This window comes from Cetorhinus maximus, chromosome 6 (assembly GCF_964194155.1).
Source record: "Cetorhinus maximus chromosome 6, sCetMax3.hap1.1, whole genome shotgun sequence".
NCBI lineage: Eukaryota > Metazoa > Chordata > Chondrichthyes > Lamniformes > Cetorhinidae > Cetorhinus > Cetorhinus maximus.
The window spans coordinates 25,404,246-25,422,132 of NC_135884.1; the positions used below are offsets into that span (position 1 = coordinate 25,404,246).

The window sequence follows — 17,887 nt, forward strand, 5'->3', positions numbered from 1 at the left end:
TTTAGCTCCTAACATATTGGACTGATGACCTTTTCTTGCATTGAAATGAGAGTGGCAGAGGGTGGGCCTATCAATCATGGTGTGGCAAACGGCAGGCAGTATCATTATACCATTGCCATTCAGGGTGTCTGCTCAAAGTATAAATGCAGACTAGCATCCTAATTTGAGAATACGCACGTTGTGATATCGCCGCTGAACACCATGTTGTATTTTCACCGCTGATCACCATGTTGTATTATGGTGCCAGCTGTGGTGGCTCAACGATGAAATCTTGAGACTTGTATGTTTAAACATGAGCCATTTATTGTTAATCTTGAACTATTTACAGATCCCAGGTTACTGTCATGCATGGTGCTGTTCCATGTTGGTAGGCTGCTTCCAGAGTGTTCTTTCTAGATTGTTCTCACAGTCTATTACCATGTGACTCTACACATCATGCCGTGGGTGCTGCTATTCTCCAGTCCCACATTAAGCTTTTCTCTGCCGAGCACCTTTACATTATAGTGGCAAGCAGGCACATACAACATTATACAACGCCCACAATAGAACAAAGGGAGATAAACCAACCCCCTGGAATTAGGTGCTTGGAACAATATTGAAACAAAAAAACAACTTGGATAATGTAACTTCTAAAGCATCAAATAAGACTTGAAATTTGCCCAACAGTTTATTGGTTAACCTGCCTGTACCCACTTTTCAGGCGCTGCAATAAGTTAGATAATAATATTTCATCTCTCAGGCCTGGGTTTAATTCTGGCTCAGCCTAGTAGGATGAACGTCTTCTCCATCCAAATGTGTGAATGAGGAACATTATTTTAATTGATCACAAAGAACAGCAAGTAAAGGAACTAAAATAAAACTGAAATATTAAAATTAAATAAGATAAATTAGATAAATAAATATGAAAAAACAGATTGGAGGAACAAATCGAAAGTGAAGCCATATAATAAATGCATGTTAGAGTTTCCGATTTAAATATCACATTCTCCAAATGTCCTTACTATTGTAAGTTGATGTTTCTGTATCTCCTGTTGGGGATCTACGTTCCTGGTGTGCAGGTAAGCCACCCTTCCACTCATACAATGCAAGCGGGGGCCTCCGTTCTTGAGTGCTTGGCTGTGGGAATTGAAACTTCCTAACCTCTGACCTGCAAAAAAAGAGATGTAACAGAAAAAGAAGCAAACTCTTTAGGGATTACTTTGATCATATTTTTGAGCTTTTCTGACCTTATCTATTTTATAGCTTTTAAAATACTCGCATTCACCTAAACATCTAAAACCAGTAACCTATATTCTAAACATGTTAAAGAAGAATTGGCAAACAATATTGAATCAAAAACATTGCTTAATTCACATTATTGTCATTTTTATTTGCCGTGAAGCATGATGCAGCCTTATAAATGATTAAACTGCCTTTTTGAGATTTTCATAGACTTTAGCTCCTGTTGAAAAGGTTACTTGCTAGCATTGCTTGGTGATTCCTCCCAAAATTGGAAGTGAAAAAAATAAATTGTTGAGCATCAGCATTTATTGATGAGATGTTGCTTGTTGAAACTTATACTGCATTACATGAAAAGTCAACCATTTTCACACCATGGTACACAAGGCAACTCTTACCAAGAAATGCATCATATAAATAGACAAACTAACTGCTACTGTATCAACTTAGGCAGCTGTTGAAGTTGTATAGGAGGTCCATAGTATACAATGTCTTGGGATCTTAATTATTTACATCAATGCAGTTAACCTTATTGTATAATATATAACATCAAATAAATATAAGAGCTGTTATGAGGATACTGGGTTATTAATCCTTTCACCTTTGTGACCTGGCCGGGATTTTATGTTTGCAAATCGGGATTGCTGTCATCCCGTTGCATGTATAAAATCCACCGTGATGATGTCCGATTGCGAACCTGATGTCAACACGCCATTTTCCCATAATGCGTTAGGTGGGCAGGTGCCAAAATCAACAACCCAACCGTCGTTTTAATAAAATCATTAATGGGCAATTGAGCTTGTTAACAGACCAGCTGACCCGAATATTATGCTGCTCATGTCATAGTGCGATTGACATGGGCAGGTGGGCGAAAGGGGGGAGTCTGCTTTTCACCATCTGAGGTAAAAAAGGGGGAAAAAAGGTGGGGTGGCTACATCTTTTGGGGGGATTCCCATGTGCGCATAGGGGGCAGTGGGCAGTCTTTTTTTAAGGCGGTCAACTGACTTTTGGAATGGTGGGGAAGGGGGAACAAGCAATACGCCCCCCTGTAAAATTCACCCCCGGATTCCAAAACAGGTAGTGTAAGTGTATCAAAAACAAAAATAGCTGGAAAAACTCAGCAGGCCTGACAGCATCTGTGGAGAGGAAGACAGAGTTAACATTTCGAATCCGTATGACTCTTCATCAGAACAGGTGGGTTCTGATGAGGAGTCATACGGACTCGAAACCTTAACTTTGTCTTCCTCTCCACAGATGCTGTCAAGCCTGCTGAGTTTTTCCAGCTATTGTTGTTTTTGTTTCAGATTTCCAACATCTGCAGTATTTTGCTTTTATCTTAGTGTAAGTGTATCCTCTTGTTGACAGCTGTTAAAACCAGTGTTGATAGGAATTTATTCCTTGCTAAAGGATCATCATCTGTATTTAAAAATAAAATATTTCCAAACCTTTTTTTATTTCTTTATGGTTTATGAAGTGATGAAGTAAATTGTCAAGTGATCCATGAGACAAAGTTGCATCTTTTCTCCTCCATCCAGTCTTTAGATTTGCTAAAGACTTTTCATGAAGTTAGTGGCACTTTGAAAAAAACTTCTCTTGACGTGAACTTAGTGCATGAGATTATATCCAGTGAATTTAGATAATAATCTTTATTCAGAACAACCGTCAAAATTATGTAATCTTTTAAACACCATTTATTCCAAATTCTCAACTCATATAATCCTCGACATATATTTGTTTTGTACAATAACATAAAATTGAAAACAGCATAATTGTTTTTAGTGGTTGGTATGCAGAGGGCCATTGGCACCAGGTCATGCCCTTCTGCTGTCTTGATATATCAGGGTCAGCAACCTGCATGGACATTGATGTTTAATATTATTTATTGAAGTTGTATACTGGGTCAATCCACTAACTATCTCTAAACACCCAAACTGGTGACATGCCTAAACCATTCTATGTTAACTGAATCTAATATTAACCATTTAACTTTTTGGTTGATACTGCTTTACCTTATAATGTATCATTATACATCAACAAAAAAATATGTTTCATGCAATATTTCTGTTTTTGGATTTTACACTAAAAGGATTTTTAATGTACAGCACATAGTATTTTGTAATTCAAGTAAGTCAAGCCTTCAATCCAATGTTCTAATGTATAGAAAACTTGAAAAGCAGTCGCCAAATCCTTCCTGCAGTGAGAATCGCTATGGGGAATTGTCTAAAAAGTTAATCCTTTAGTAATAAGACAAAGATAGTGGAATGTGTGCTGTGGAAATAATACAAAAATGACAAAAAGTATCATGGAGTGCTTTCACTCATCATCCATTACTGCAGCTGTCAGTCTATTAAAGGTTGTTAGGGGGGGGGGATTCACCAGTAGAGCCAAACAAGTGAGCTCAAAAAACAGTAGGATCAATAAACTAGTGTTAGAAATTATCCAGTGGAAGCTTATGAAGACTTCACACTGATTTGGAACTAATTGGAGAATAAAATGGTGTAGGCTGGAAGCTCACGCTTTAATGACTTGTTGCAACACAGTAATGTAAAATAAATTTAGAATGTTCCAGCTCTTTCAGATGGAACTTTAAATGGAAGCCCAGCTGAGATGTTTGATTTTGCCTTTTGAGGTTCAATGCTAAATGTTTCTAAAAGCACAAAGTGAAGTAAAAAAAATGGCACATCAAAATGCAAAGAAAAAGAAAGGTGCAACAGAGAAACATGATAGATATTGAGAATAGGCATCACTATTTAAAAGTAAAATGAGAGGAAGTATAATAAAGTCATGCAAACTCATCACTAATGCACATAAATTGAACGTGTCACATTAAGCTCTCCCTCAGTGTGACCTTTGCATTTTTGTCAAAGTGATGTCAATTATGCTCCAGTATCAACATTACTGCCTGTACTTTACAAAGTAAGACATTAGATGAACATCAAAACTGCCAAATCAGAATTGATTTTTAATTTAATTGTTTATCACTAAAAGTATAACACAAATATTCAGGATATTGGAAAACACTCAACGGGTTGAGCTTCTTTACTGTTTAGCAAAAAGTCATAGGAATTTTATGCTGCCCATACTTTCTTGATATATTTCACTTATTTGTGGATAAGGACTTTGAATGGTTAAAAACAAAATGGGAGAAAAACTGAATATCAAGGTCTTGGAACAGTGAAATTACACATGGATCCAAACTTCATCTATCCTTCAAAGTATTGGTTAATTTTGTATTTTCATTAAGTCATGAAGTAGTTTAAAAATGTCAACCACTTAAATTGCCCAAACATCCCTCCTGTACACAGAAATTCCATTGTTTAGTTCCTGGCAGAGCACAGCTAGTGTTAATCGCACAGTGTTAATTATACAATTCTACTGTTTGCTTGAATGAGCCACAGGACAAACTGAAACTTGTCGAAAGTGGCAGGTAATATCTTCTGTAAAGATCCTTCACAAGCAATCCATTTCAACTGTTAACAAACTCAATGGCAGCACTAAGGATAAAATCCATGTGGCACTATCCAGAGCTCACTCTGATGACGTTCAGAACCATTGGAGAAGCTGATAATGTATCAGAATTTAAGCAGAGTGGAGCGGGGTAGCCATAGTGAGCGACAAACATCTCTCTCATTCTTTTGTGCAGTAGAAGTAAGCTGCTTTAGGCTTTGAAAAATATGTCAGAGAGAGTGAAAGAGTGTAAAGTGATAGGTTCTGAAATATTATCCATGACTAATTGCATTTTAATTAATGCTCTTCAGATTGTATGAGGGCTTAAAACAGCAAAGTAACAGCCAAATGCTATTAGGTTAAACCAATATTCTTTACTCTAGTTATAGTGATTCCTCTATAATAAGTAGCTCCCTTGCTTGTTATTGAAAACCAGAAATTACTTCCAGTAAAAACTCTGAGTAATTTTTTACTGAAAGATATAAAACTCTCATGAACAAATGTGTTCCTTATCTTAGGTAGCATGAAGATATAATTTTGGCAATAAAAAGTAAATCTATAGCAACTGAATGCCATAGTGAATGAGCATGTTTTCATCTATGATACTATGGATTAAATCCAGGACGAAATGGGTCTAAAATAAAGTTGCTCCTTGAATTTGGAGAGTTATTTCCCTCAGTCTAAAGTGCAAATAAAATCTACAGTTTCAAATGCTTCAAAATTCAGCTGACATCTATTTGAAGAGTTATAGAAATTCATGTTTGTCAATACTCTTTTATTAAAATGACTTCATCCATTAAATTTCATGGGTTCCCTTAGAGAATTACAGTCGTTAAATCTCCACCATCACAGAGCTTGGGTTATCAAGGCTTGGCAATCTCACTCCAATCTCTCCTGGGTGTAGATCACAAGTAGGTCACAAGAACAGCTCGTGTGTAACAGAGTAGAGGGAAATTATTTTGCACCTGATCATGCAATTTCTGAATTTGAATGCCTAACTTGGATTTTTTTTACCTGACATTTTGCTCTGGATCTTCAGGGTATTTGACCCTTTGCCCCCAAAACCATAAACAATTCCTATCTCAACTCCATATAAAGTCTGGATGGTCCAGCAGTAGCTCCATGCAAGTGAAAGGATTTTGAATGGATTAAAATTGGACCTGATAAATTTGGGAAAAAAGTCTTCAAATTTCTTTATCAAATCCGAACCATGTGGATTTAGGTCTCCTTTCTTGAGTTGCAGTACTTTCTGAACAATCTGCCTCATTTTATTGGATTTACAAGAATACTTTATATAGTTTTTTTATTTTCTCAATAGGATTATGGGGGACCCAGAAACAAGCATTTTTTATTCACTCAAACATACAAGGACAAAGAAAAAACTTGGCCGGTTGCCAATCACTCTCCCTTCCACCCTCTTTTTCCTTGATATATACCCTTTATTCCTTTTAAGCTGCAAACATATTACACAAGCTGCAAACTATACAGTCTTCTACCTTGCTATATTTCCACTATAATGCAATTGATATTCTTCTCACAGCCATCGATTCCAACTCATTCTTTCCTGATTGCTTCTACTAGTGCAACTTGCAGGGGAACTTCAACTGACACTTCTGAAGATTGAAATTTGTAATTTTTCAATATCTACTAGAAATGGGTTTGTTATTTATTCATGAGCGAGGACTTGGAAAATCTACTTATGACACTTTCCTCCAGTCATTTCCTACATCCAACACTGTCAAATTCTTAAGTTCCATTCATTTCCTCATACTGTACCTGTGTTAGAGATAATGGAATCATGCTTATAAGTTCTTGGTAACAAGGACATTGACTGTTGAAGATTAATCTACCAACTTAGAGCAACCTCCAGCTTGAAAATTTATAGCTTTTCCCACTGGGGGAACGAAGATAATCTCAACTAGATGGAAATGGGCAGACATTCCAGTAGAGACAGCCATTTCTTGCTCAGTAGATTTAGTATGAGAGAGCGTTCCAATGTAACGGTTATAAATGCTGAAGCATCAGAGCTATTGCTAGAGAAATGTAAATTCACAGATTCTGGCAACATAATAAGACAAGAGCAGTCAATGAGGAAAGGAGATGATAGAAATGATCTCACCTGATTTACCTTCAAAGAAGGTTTTTTTTAAAGTTGCAATCAAAATAACCTCTACGATTATTCAAAAAATGTTACAAACCTCGTAGAGATTGGTAACTTTAAAAAAAAGAAATTCAAACTCTGTTAATAGCTGAAAGGATAACATGACAATATTTCACGTTTTAAGACTTCTACTGTAACACTAGACTAAAAGCACTATTGACTAAACACTATTTTTGTGTACTTTAAAGTAAAGTATACTTATACTTGAAACAACAGAACAGAACTTTTCCCTTTATTATTTTTAACACAACCAAAACAAACAAACTTCACAGATATACTTCATTGTATTCATTCGATTCTCCCAGGATTAGTTCAAAATGATTCTTGGCTTCAGAGGGTTTACTTCTGATTTTTGCCTTTCTCAGCCCGATAATTTCTAATCCCAGAACTGTCCTTCACATTGAGTGTATTACTGCAGGTCCTCTCACTAGTGCAATCTAGGCAAACCTTCCAGCTTCATTTTAACTCCTCACAAATTTGAACTTTTCAATCTGAGTGCGAGCTACCACCGGCATTTCGGTGCAGTGAACCATAGAGACTTTTGGCCTCCAGCTGCTCTCTCTCCTGGACACTAGTGGACTAACCTGTCTATGATATTCACTGATACTTTAGGAAAGCCTGTAAATATCACATGGCTTCCTTTGCACCCTTCCCATTTCAAAGCCCATCACCATGGCAATTTGAACCATATGGCCCCAGTATCGAGTTAGAGATACTGAATAACTATCCATGAGACCCCTACACTCTTTTATCCTGGAAGTATATGAACAGTTTCAAGCACAAATATTTACAACCTGACATTCGCAACACTTTTATGGGACTTTGGAGATTCACAATCTATTGTTGGACTGGGTACAGTTAGCACACAGGCTGCTGCCATTGTCTCCACATGTAAACACCTTGCACCTTCTTCCCTGTAAAACAATCTGGGCCCCCTTTATAATCTCTAACAATCAAACCACCCAGACTGTTGTCAGGCAGACTACAGCGTGGATCACATGACCCCTTCATTACACCCTAAATTTAAAGGCACAGTCCCAAAACATTAAAATCTCATAAACCTCATAATTGTAATAATTTCTATTAAATTATTTATTATTTAATTAATTCTATTAAATTTGGTAGAACAATGAGAGTCAATACAAAATAATGGTGACATGAGAGTGACTGTCCTTGCCAAAAAGGCAGTGATTGACCGAGTGTGGCAACATGGGGCCCTGGCAAAACTGAACGCAAAAGAACCAGGGGTTCACTGATTTGAGTCATACCAAGCACGAGGGAAAGTGGTTGTGATTTTTGCAGACCAAGTACCTAAGTTCCAGGACATCGCTGCAGAAGTTCCTCTGAGTAGTATCCTAGGTCCAACCATCTTCAGCTGCTTCATCAATGATCCTCTATTCATCGTAAGGTCAGAAGTGGGGATATTTGTTGACGATTGATGATTCAGTACTATTCGTGACTCCTCAGATACTGAAGTAGTCCCTGTCCATATGCAGCAAGACCTGAACAATATCCAGGCTTGGGCTGATAAGTGCAAGCAATATTAGCACCACACAAGTGCCGGGCAATGACCATCTCCAACAGGAGAGAATCTAATCATCTCCCCATGACATTCAATGGTATTAGCATCACTGAATCCTCCACCATCAACATCCTGGGGCTACCACTGACCAGAAACTTAACTGGACCAGCCATATAAGTGCTTTGGCTACAACAGCAGTTCAGAGGCTGGGAATTTTGTGGTGAGGAGCTCACCTCCTGACTCCCAAAGCCATCTACAAAGCACGAGTCAGGAGTGTGATGGAATATTTTCCACTTGCAGCTCCAACAACACTCAAGAAGCTTGACACCATGCAGAACAAAGTAGCCCACTTGATCAGTGGTAGCAGAGCTTACCATCTACAAGCTGCACTGAATCAACATGTCAAGTCTCCTTTGACAGCATCTCCAAATCTGTGACCTCTATAACTAAGAAGGACAAAGGCAGCAGACGCATGGGAACACTTCCACCTGCAAGTTGCTCTGCAAGCCACACATCATCCTGACTTGGAATGATATCACCATTCCTTCACTGGCACTGGGGCAAAAACCTGGAACTCCCTTCCTAGCAGCACAGTGAGTGCACCAACACCAAATGGACTGTAGTGATTCAAGAAAGCTGCTCACCACCACCTTCTCAAGGGCAACTAGGGATGAGCAATAAATGCTGGGCTTGCAGCGCCGCTCATATCCCATGCAAGAATGAAAAAAATGATGTGATTCTAAAAGAGATGCAGGAACAGAGGGACCAGGATGTGTATGTGCATAAATCATTGAAGACGGCAGGGCAGGTTGAGAAGGTAGTTAATAAGACATATGGGATCATTGGCTTTATAAATAGAGGCATAGAGTACAAAAGCAAGGGTGTTATGGTGAACATTTATAAAATACTGATTCGGTCTCAACTTGGAGCATTGTGTCTAATTCTGAGCACCACACTTTAGGAAAGATGTGAAGGCACTGGAGAGGGTGCAGAAATGATTTACAAAAATGTTTCTATGGATGAGGAACTTCAGTTTCATTGATAGATTGGAGAAACTGTTACTGTTCTCCTCAGAGAAGGGAAGTATGAGAGGAGATTTGATAGAGACATTGAAAATCATGATGGATCTGGGTAAAGTAGATAGTGAGATATTGTTTTCTTTCGTGGAAGGGTTGAGAACCAGAGGGCACCGATTCAAGTCGAATGGCAAAAGAACCAAAGGCAATATGAGGAAAAACATTTTTACAGAGGAAGTGGTTAGGATCTGGAATGCACTCCCTGAGAGTGTGGTGAAAACAGATTCAATTATGGCTTTCAAAAGGGAACTGGATAATTATCTGAAGATAAATTTTTTTCGGGACTATGGGGGAAAGGGCTGGGGAGTGGGGCAAGCAAAGTTGCTCTTGCAGAGAGCTGGCATGGATATGAAAGGCCATATGGCCTCCTTCTCTGCCTATAACGAATCTATGATTCTAAAATTCTGAACCATGTTTCTGTGGTTTGCTTTTAACCAAAATATAGCACAATCCAACACATCAATAAAAAATATAGAATAGGATTTTCTAAAGTACAAAAAGAATGAATTATGTCGTAGCTCTACCAGAACAGGACATAAATCACTGCAATCTGTGGCAAAGGCATCCCAATGAATAAGATTTGAATTTGTAGGTTACATAATTTGTCTAGTAATCAGAGGGTAATTAGAACATGGAGGGGTACAAACTCGATATGTTGAGTTTGCAGGCGTGGGGATCACAAAGTGCGATTACCTCATGCCTCGTCGAGGTGCTACCCGCTCATCTGCTTTATTGGGGCATGCGGCCCAATGCTAAAATGTGCTGCTGACTGACTCCTTGCTCAGCACAGGGCCCAGGTTCGTGTGAGGCTAGTATCAGCTAAGTCTAGCCTGGAGCTCTTAAAGGGGAGGTGCATTCTGGCTGCTGCAGAGGACTTTCTCAGAGGGAAGAATGACGAGCAATGGAACAGCAGGCCAAAGACAGAGTTCCCAGGTTCTCTGATGCGGTGCTGAAAGCCTTAATGATCGAGGTGGGCAGGAGGGGACAGGTCATGTTTCTGCAGGAGGTCAAGCAGCCTTCCAGACATACACTTAGAAGAAAATGGAAGCAGCCAGCCATGGAGGCCAATTGCCTTGAGGACTTGGTTGCAATGCAGCAAAAAGTACAGTGACCACACACAAGTGGTCAAGGTCAGTCTTGAAATACCACATCCTATCAACTGTACCACTAACCTCACACACTGCTCAATGCGCCATACCCTCATCAATAATCTCTTGCAATCAAGATTCATGTCTAACATTCATATGCTCCACCTCAATTTCACATAGTTATTATTAGCTTTGTCAACCACATCACCAACACTAATTTTATAGCAATCATATCGGGGTTCATCGCTACCACACCAGGCATTGTCTCCCACCATGGTTGTAGCTATAGGTTCTTATGTTGATTCTTGGCAGCTTCACCACACTTGATCCTGCTGCAATTTTAGCATCATCTGTAAAATTTAGCCAACTGCAATACATAGCTGAATCTTGTCAGTCATAAGGATGAGAAATAGTAGGCACCCATCATTGATCCCTGAAGTACTTGACACAGTGGGCTGGATTTTCATCCTAGAGGTGGTTAACGGCAGTCAGGAAATTTCCTGGCTCGGCACACCCGCCTTGGAAGAAAGTGCCTGCAAAGGTGCTATTTCTGTTCCGCAGGGGTGGGTGCTAACTGGAATCAGGCCTGCCACCCCAGGAAACAGTTTGGACGCAGCCACAGGGGCTGCTGAGTGCCGAGGCAAGCTGGTTAAAAGTCCCGTCTAGGTTGTCTGGAACTTCATCCCAGTTGTTTTATTTAATATTCAGCTATCTAACCCTCAACCCTCAGATTCCTTCAAGCCCCACACACTCCCTATGCCCCATTCATGCCAACTCATGCCCAGCTACCCACACCCATGGCCCATCATACCCTCCATGCCAACCTATGCCCCTTCACCAACCCCCATGCCCCATTATGCATTCTTGGCTGACAGCCCAGACATCCATTAGTCTGTTGAAATGGCTGCACATAAATGAAAATATTGCTTAATTGACAGATCTTTCTCTTAGATCTATTTTGTTAACTGCATAATGTTTATTTACACAAGATAAAGAGGTGTCAAGTGCTTGAAGTTTCTGCTATTGATACTTTGAAGGTCTGAATGATTGACACTTTTATAGGGCGGCAGTAAAAGAAGTTTTTAAAAGAAAGTTATGAATGAATTGCTGTTTTAAAGCTTTTGTACACGTGCTAATGATAATATAGGGTTCATTGGTTCTGTACAGTGTGTATATTGGGTGAATAGGGCTGGGAGTGCCATAGATTGGCATGGAGGATATAAAGTGCTATTGGGTATGGGTGGAGGGGCATAGATTGGCAAGGAAGGTGTGAGGGGCCATTGGCCATTTTAAACATTCAAGCCCTCCACAACTGATGCACAATGGAGGGGCATAGGTTGGCAAGGAAGGTTTAAAGGTCCAATGGCCATTTTAAACATTCACGCCCTCCACCACTGACGTAGCACTGTGTACCATCTACAAGGTGCACCGTAGCAACTCGCCAAGGGTCCTTTGACAACAGCTTCCAAACCAATGACTTCTACCACCTAGAAGGACAAGGGCAGCATATGTGTGGTTAACACCGGCACCTGCAAGTTCCCCTCCAATTCACTCACCATCCTGACTTGGAACTAGACTGTCTTTCCTTCACTGGATCAAAATCCTGGACCTCCCTTCGTAACAGTACTCTGAGTGTACCTACGCCACATGGACTGCAGCAGTTCAAGAAGGCGGCTCAGCACCACCATCTCAAGGGCAATTTGGGATAAGCAATAAATGCTGGCCTAGCCAGCGACACCCACACCCCATATAAGAATAAAAAAAAAAAGAAAATTGGAGGTGGGTGAAGGGCCACAGGTTGGCCTGGAGGGTATGAGGGATCATTGGGGTCGGTAGAGGAACCATGGAGGTGGATGGAGGGGTATCAGTTGGCAAGGGGGCATGGGCATGACCGTTTGGACTTATCTTTCAAAAGGATCCATCATCCAGATTGTGGTTCACAACACCTCTGAGAGTCTGTAAAGCATGAGTCCTTGAAAAGTTTGCCTGACTCCACGAAAATTGCAGGGGACTGAGAGGTGCTTATCCCTGCAATGGAACCTGCCAGGTCAGGAAGGCAGGGTGAGGGCTCGTGACCCGAACCAGCCTGCACCCTTACGCTGCATTGACGAAAACTGGGGTCATTGGGAATGGAGCCGGCAATCCTGGAATCGGGTCCCATCCACCATTTTCAAAGGTTTGTGGAATCTTCCCAACTCCTTGAAAATCCAGCCCTATAATTTTCTTGATTTTATTTTAAAACTTACAAGCTGTTGTCTAATTCCCAGTTAGAAAATTCAGCTTAGTTGCTTTTCCGACTTAGACCACTATCTCGTTTTCAAGCTATGTTGGGTGATAAATGTCACTAAACCCAGTTTTGTGTCATGTTCAATCCTCTTAACAATTTCATTACTTGAATGAAAATCATGCTGGAGAGGCTTATATTCTTACTCTTCCCTTCATACTTTTTACCAAGAGAAAAATAGGAAGTCCTTGCAATCCAATTTGACCTAAATCAGTCAGCACTGAGTGATCTGAAATGAGGGTTAGCTGAATACCTGAGAAAAATCATAACAATTAGATTGTCCAAATCATAAGTTTTGTACCAAAAGAAATTGGTGATTAATTCAACTTTAAATCTTGCTTTGAGTCTAAATGGATGATGGCATTGTGCAATTCATTTTCCAGCTGGGAGTAGTCAGTTTTTTTTAGCTGTTTTCTATGTTTACTAAGAGTTGAACTGGGTTGACTGATAAAGCTAAACAGAGCAAAAACCTTCAGCCACAAAGAGGAAAAGATAAGCCCATGTTTTGCAGTCAGCAGTGAAGTTCTAGTGGCCTTTATGGATTTTTCCTTTTCTGACGTTGGTTTGAATCTGGTACCTAGTCAAGGGGATCTCCACCCACCCAACAACAATGATGTCATCAAGCATGATAAGCAGCCAATCACATTGCAGTATTCTCATAGGCAGAAAACCAGGAAGTGAAATACACTGATTATCCTTCACTTTTAATTAAGTTTTAAAAAGAGAATGAATAAATGATTGGGAGATACACATGCGATTAAGGTAGAAACTGAATCTAACATTGAAAAATATAGATTTTTTAAAATATTCAATTCTTTTTTAATCATAATAGAGAAATTTGATATTCCACAAATATTAAATTAGTGTTTCAGGGCCCTTGAGGCTACACTGCAGCAATTATAAATTTAATTCACTGTTAAAATCCCAGATACATCTCATTTAACAAAGACTAACTTTTTCAAGGGCTTTTAACCGTGAGACTGTTAGAATAAGAGGGCAAGTTCTCGTCAGTTCAGTGATTTCTAATTGACTGCATCTGAGGTACTTTAAAATCGCATCCTATGGAAAAAAGTAAAACCATTGACTGCAACTTCTATATTTCTGTGTTTAACTACACATGTGCAGAGTCCAGAAGTATTTATCGGTTTCGGTGGAGTAAAGATGGCGAACAGTAACAGTTCAGCCATCATTACTACCGCAAAAAATGGGCCATACATTTTATTTCAAGGCACTTGTAAAGTATACCTGCTCACAGCAGAAACAATAATACCTTTTGGGGTCTACGGTGGCATTTCTGCAGCAAGAGTAAGATTAAAAATCAGATGACAACGGTTCACTTTGGCCTGAATCTTCTGGTCGGCGTGTGGGTTGGGGCCAGCTTGCTGACACGTAAAATGATGTGCGGTGATGTGGTGCGTGCCTCCCGACGTCACCGCGCATCATTCCGATCCTCAGTCGAGCGTGTCCGCCGAACTGTGAAAGGCCTATTAAGGCTATTAATTAACTAATTAAACTGCTTCTCAGGGCTGCCCATCCAACCTTAAGGTTGGTGGGCAGGCGAAGAGCCCGGGCAGCCTTTGCATTTTTCATGAAACCTCATCCACAGGCAGGATGAGGTTTCATGAAGGTTTTATAACATTAGCAAAAAATTTTCGTCAAATTCATAGACATGTCCCAGCTTATGTGACACTGTCACATGAGAGGAGAGGTCCGATTAATTTTTCCAAATCTTTTCTCAGGTTTTCACAATGAAAGAAATCTCCCTGAGGCAGCTCTGTGCCTCAGGGAGATTTCTGCACTCTTTTACGCACATGCCCGCTCCTGCCCAGCCCACACGACGGGGAGAAAATTCTCCCCTTTATTTCAGTATGACCCTGAACGCAATATCTGGATTTGCCTTTACTGTAGGGGAAAAACAGTGAATCAAGCTAACACCAGTTCTGCTTGAGGGGATTTTCACACCTAAGAAAACACGTAGCTCGGCATATGTGAGATCTTGTGAATGCATCGTTGCACTAGTGAAGTTAACTTAATCTTTAGAATAGAAATGGTATACACAGGCAATGCTTGATATAAAATGAGTAGTGGGACATGTATAAGTATTTCTTCTTAAAGAATGCAGGATGTGGATGACTCAGTTCAAGCTCAAACGAATCGAGGAAGCTCAAATCGGGTAAAAAAAAGTAATGGTAATGTTCACTGAATTGTAATAATCCCTTTTTCATCTTCTACCTCTCAAACTGAGCCATTCTGTGAACCTCCGCTGGTTCGCTAATCCCTGTTTGGATGCGACTGCATATAACTCTTCAATTTAATTCTATAATACTTAGGACTCAAACGTCGTGCAAACAGTATTATTATTTTTTACAACAGTGCATTTTGGAATCAGGAAAGAAAATTCAGTAACAAAGTTGTTAAAATATTAAAATCTAACAAGTTTGGAATCTGTGACAGCCAGGTTATTGCAATATTTTAGTACAATACGAACATACAAATGAGGAGCAGGAGTAAGCCATTCGGCCCCTTCGAGCCTACTCCACCATTTAATAAGATCATGGCTGATCTGACTGTGGCCTTAACACCACATTCCCGCCTACCCCCGATAACCTTTGACTTCCTTGTTAGTCAAGAATTTATCTACCTCTGCCTTAAAATTACTTAATGACCCTACCTCCACCGCTCTCTGTGGAAGAGAGTGCCAAAGACTCACAACCTTTTGAGAGAAAAAAATCTCTCCTCATCGCCATCTTAAATGGGGGACCCCTTATTTTTAAACTGTGTCCCCTAGTTCTAGTCTCTCCCACAAAGGAAAACATCCTTTCAGCAATCCACCCTATCAAGTCCCCTCAGGATCTTATGTGTTTCAATAAGATCGCTTCTCATTCTTCTAAACTCCAATGGATACAGGCCCAGCCTTTCCAACTTTTTTTCATAAAATAATGTGTCCCCCTCATCCAAAGTACCAATCGAATGAACCTTCTCTGAACTGCCTCTAACGCATTTATATCCTTTCCTAAATAAGGAGACCAAAGCTGGACACAGTACTCCAGATGTGGTCTCACTAATACCCTATACAACTGGAGCAAAACATCCCTACTTTCATATTCCATTCCCCCTGCAATAAACGGAAACATTTAATTTGCTTTCCCAATCACCTGCTGTATCTGCATACCAACCTTTCATAATTCATGTACCAGAGGCCCAAATCCCTCTGTACCTCAGAGTTCTGCAATCTCTCTCTATTTAAATAATATGCTGCTTTTCCTTTCTTCCTTCTAAAGTGGATAAATTCACATTTTCCTACATTGTACTCCATCTGGCAAATTTTTGCCCGCTCACTTAACCTATCTATATCCCTTTGCAGTCTCCTTATGTCCTCGTCACAACTTACTTTCCTACTATCTTTGTGTATTCAACACATTTCCTAATGTTTCAGATAGTAACATTACCCTTCCTGATGCTTTTATAATCCTACATGGAAACCACGGATAGATAAACCACCCTGATTTGCACTATTTCACCTCACTTCTGAATTACTACACGCAGGCTGATGTCCTATCAGAGTTTAATGGTAAATAAATCAGATTGATCTACTGTTGAGAAGTAAAACATGAACAGGGGATTAATATTATTTCAAACGCTATTGCCACTACACCTAGACTCTTGTTACTAGTTCAAATAATGAAGGGCTGCTGTTGAAGTTCTTGATGCTGCAATCCCTTTCCTTATGATTGCTTAACTGGTTGACAGTGTTTTAAAAATTTTTTTTAAAGTGGTTAGCACAACTTTTGAAGGATCTTTTGTTCAGTAACCAATCTTGCACACCTTGGCTGACAAGCAGATTTCAGATTTAGTGAATTTTTTGTAGTTTTACTGGCTGACTGGCTAGACTGCAGGAAAATGAATTGGAGTTTCATTTTTAGATTAACAGATGGATGAAGTTACTCTTAGCTTATGGAGTTAACAATGCTGCAACTTTAATCAGCAACAACAAAAATAACTTGAATTTATACAGCCTCTAACATTGGCCAATATCCCAAGAGTGTAATCAGGCAAAAGTTTACACCAGCTAAAGAAGACGATATTAGAATGGGTGACCAAAAACCTGGTTAAAGAGGTATGTTTTAATGAGGGTGTTAAAGGATGAGAGACAGCTGGAGAGAGTGAAAGGTTTAGGGAGGGAATTCCAAAGATTAGGGTCTATGCAGGATTTACTATGCCAAATGGCATGATTTTATGTGGATTTATTTTAATTGCCAAATTAAACTTACCTTATGTCCCATGTGTACAAAGGAATGCTGCAAACAGAAATCACTCGTTGGCAGATGTGTTAGTAATTTAGTATTAATACTGTCCATTGTAGTATCGGTCAGTCCAATCATTACATTTTTGAGCATTTGCTTCATGTTTTTTTTTCTTCTCGAGGGAGCATCTTTCATTCTTCAACAGTCATTGAACCACAGTTGATGCTGTGATTTTGCCATGGGGCAGGGTGAACAGGCAGGCCCCAAGTCTAAGACAAAAACAGAATTACCTGGAAAAACTCAGCAGGTCTGGCAGCATCGGTGGAGAAGAAAAGAGTCGACGTTTCGGGTCCAGATGACCCTTCAACAATTGAATCAGTTCTGTTAAAGGGTCATCTGGACCCGAAACGTCGACTCTTTTCTTCTCCACCGATGCTGTCAGACCTGCTGAGTTTTTCCAGGTAATTCTGTTTTTGTTTTGGATTTCCGGCATCCGCAGTAGTTTTTTGTTTTTAGGCCCCAAGTCTACCTCAACTAGAATGGGGATTGAACTCCATGCTGCTGGTGTTATTATGAACCAAACTCTAGTTGCCAACTGAGCTAACCAGCAAGCCCCACTGCCAAGGCACCACAGCCCCCTCTCCACCTCACAACTTCATATTTAATGCTTGTATAACCCTTAAGTGAGATACAGCAGACCATTTTTAAACATTTGTAAAGTAAACTAGTGAAGGGCCAGTCAATGAATATTAACCAGGCTTTTATCTTTTTTGTCTGATCTCCACCGCACCCCCCGCCAAACTCCACTCCCCCCGGAAGGTCCCTTTTTCCTTCAGGTTATTTATGT

General features: G+C 39.8%; 1 protein-coding gene across 2 annotated transcripts in view; it reads right to left on the reverse strand.

Annotated features, from left to right (window-relative positions):
• efcc1 (EF-hand and coiled-coil domain containing 1) overlaps positions 1-17,887 on the reverse strand; it is a 79,178-nt gene that overhangs the window by 18,609 nt on the left and 42,682 nt on the right. For both annotated transcript variants that reach the window (XM_078543447.1, XM_078543446.1), the window contains exon 2: positions 1,002-1,147. In XM_078543447.1, the coding sequence (XP_078399573.1) occupies positions 1,002-1,147 (146 nt within the window). The remainder of the gene's footprint in view (positions 1-1,001; positions 1,148-17,887) is intronic.